Here is a 2,812-nt window from a genome sequence, read left to right on the forward strand (position 1 = left end):
GAAATGTAGGGATGAGATGCTTTTTCCTTATAGCCATAAAAGGATGAAGTGTCAGGTATTCTAAGTTTCTGTACATGCTGCTAGGGAAGAAGCAGGAGGAGTGGCTGCGTTATAATACTTTGTGGTGTTTGAGGGCCTGAGTATTTTTATCCTTGAGACACCCTGTGCATCTTGTGCTCAAGTCAAATTCACTACTGTTTCAAACTTGTGTGATTTTTATCAGTTTATTTTCAAATATAAATGCATAGCCTGTTTAAATGTGAAGGCTTTGGTTGTTCTTTAAAAGAGTTTTATACTTTGGATGCCATTCAGCATTTGACTGTGTTCCGAAACTAACGATGAATTTGCCCTATCCATCTTAGCCTCGTAATGGATAGATAGAGCATATTAAGACTTATCACCTCAAAAACCGATCAAAGTCTACTTCCTTTAATATCGACCTTCTTTAAAAGGACCTAAATATAACCAGCTAGCTAAATAATTCAATTTTGGGAGAGAGGGAGGTACTGAGTGCATGTTTATACAACAGACCACAATAACTCCACAGTTTTATGATTTGTTGGAGAAGAAGAAATCCTTCTCACATTTTCTGTTAAAGGAAACGTTACTCTAGGACTAAATGAGCCCAAACCTGTCAGCCATCCAGATGGGCTCTTCACTGACATCAGTGGCCAACACTTGCATGGATCACTGACAAGAACAGCTCAGCTCAAGGAATAGAAACAATGAGCTAATCTGAATAAATGGTCCGTTTTCAGATGTTTCACAATGTTGTGCAGGGTGGATTTTACATTCCCTATTCGACCTGCTCTGTTTGATTATCAAAGATGTTGAAAGGTTGGTAACTCACACAGGGCTTTCAAAGTTAGATGTCCTGCCGTCTTTCCGTTCTTCCCTTAAATAACTCTAAGTTTTGGAAAATGCACATATCAGTGTGCAGATGTGATAAAACACAGGTTCAGTTAATGCAGGTGTTCTCAGGAGTTACGGAGCAGAGTGGCAAGCCCGTATCTCTGCGCCTCATGAAAACACAAGGAATGATGTATGAGGGACCTATGCTGCCATTTGCCCACATATGTCCCAATGGTGCCTGGAGCCAGTCCTGTCCAGAGGGTTTCCCAGCAGGTGAGAAGCCAGGGCACAGCTGCTGTACGACTGCTCAGGTCTCTTCTAGTTTCTAGACCTCCATCACATATTCCGTTCTCATGACATATCTCATGACATATCTACCATGCTAAATAGTGTTTGACAGGTTTTCTGGGTTTTTCATCTGTATTTTAGGTGGGGCAGAAGGAACTCAAGGCTGGAAACCATAGATCCTAACTTCAATTTCTAGATGCAGAATACTGCACTGTGAGAGTGATAAGCTTTCAATGATGGCTCTAAAAGTGGCTATACCTGTATTTCGAAGACACTTTTCCCCAGTTTTTGTATTTTAAGTGCTGTGCGATCAATAGACACCGAGCACACTCCCCTATTATGTGTTTTGCAGTACAGGGGTGTAAGAATTTTAACCTCAGCTCTGCTTCCTCAGGTTTTTTACTGGATTTTTTTTTAATTGTTATTTGTCATTATTAATGCTATTTTACTTAAGAATTTTGATATATTTGTACGGTTGAAATAACCAGAAAAAAAACCAAACCAAACCAAACCAAACAAAAGAAACAAAAACAAACAAACAAACAAACAAACAAAAGAAAAACCACAGAAACTGGAATCTTCTGCCTGTTGATTGAAACGTTTTTCATAGATGTCCTAACATCTCAAATCAGAACACACCAGTTCTGTCTGGTGGGAGAGAGGGCACTAGATAGAGTTGCTATTGAATAACTGGTTTATGTGGTGGAAGTCTCTTACAAATGAGAGTGATGGCTGGACCTTGGTCCAGACAGGTACAAGCATCAAGCCACTATCACTGTTGAAGTGCCTGCATCACAAAAATGTAACTCTAACCCCACTCATCATTCAGCCCCTGACCACTGCCTTTAAGCAGAACCAAACACCTTTTTCACATCTTTAAGCCCATGAACAAGGCTCCTGTCCCGAGCACACAAACGGAAAAGGTTTCAGAAAGGATTTGTACGAGCAGGACAGGGATGTACCGTGGTGGAACCTAACGTGTGTGGAAGGGCTTCCTGAAGCACAGGAGGTGGCAGGGACCCTGCCAGGGGGAAGAGCAGATGTCACTGTGTTGGTAACGACAGCCGCAGCATCCAGGCAAACATGCTCAGGGCGACGGTCCTGCCCTGGCTGGCACAAGCTGTGTGAGCTGGCTGGTCTTTCCCAGCGCCACCAGCTGTGCCCTGTGACGCTCTACATGTGCCCCCCTTTCGGCGTCCTGCGTGTGGGGGGTCGGGTGATAGCGAGCAGAGAGGCAACGTACCCACTTTCAGCTCCTTCCCGAAGACGGTCCTCTCTCCCAGGGCAGAGCAGTTCCAGCGCCCGTTGCGAAACTGGAACTGGCACTCGTTGATGCCCATCTGGGACCCTTCCCCGATGACAATAATAGCATCGGGCCTGCTCTGGCAGATCGCCCGCTGTCGGGGGGCAAGACCCGGGATCTTGTTACAGATGATGCTGGCTCCCAGGGCCACCACAGAGGAAAAACCCCTGCAATGACAAGATACCAGGGGTGACTGAGGGGAGGCTCGTCCCGGAGGCAGGCACAGCACCCCACCGCCCTCCTGCATTGCAGGACCCAGCTTTGGCAGGTGCCCCCGGAAAACACCCGCCTTTCCCCCCGTCGCTTCCCTCTCCCTCTCTGCAGCCAAAGCGGAGATAAGGAGCACGTGGGCTCCTGCCAAAACGAGAC

General features: G+C 45.9%; 1 protein-coding gene across 1 annotated transcript in view; it reads right to left on the reverse strand.

The window, feature by feature from the left end:
- The window catches only part of WNT7A (wingless-type MMTV integration site family, member 7A), a 35,719-nt gene extending 33,114 nt beyond the window's left edge, over positions 1 to 2,605 (reverse strand). The window contains exon 1 of the mRNA XM_008943912.1: positions 2,384 to 2,605. Within this exon, the coding sequence (XP_008942160.1) occupies positions 2,384 to 2,480 (97 nt within the window). The 5' untranslated portion in view covers positions 2,481 to 2,605. The remainder of the gene's footprint in view (positions 1 to 2,383) is intronic.
- Positions 2,606 to 2,812: the final 207 nt, after the last annotated feature.

Source organism: Merops nubicus, unplaced genomic scaffold (assembly GCF_000691845.1).
Source record: "Merops nubicus isolate BGI_N331 unplaced genomic scaffold, ASM69184v1 scaffold16007, whole genome shotgun sequence".
Taxonomy (NCBI): Eukaryota; Metazoa; Chordata; class Aves; order Coraciiformes; family Meropidae; genus Merops; species Merops nubicus.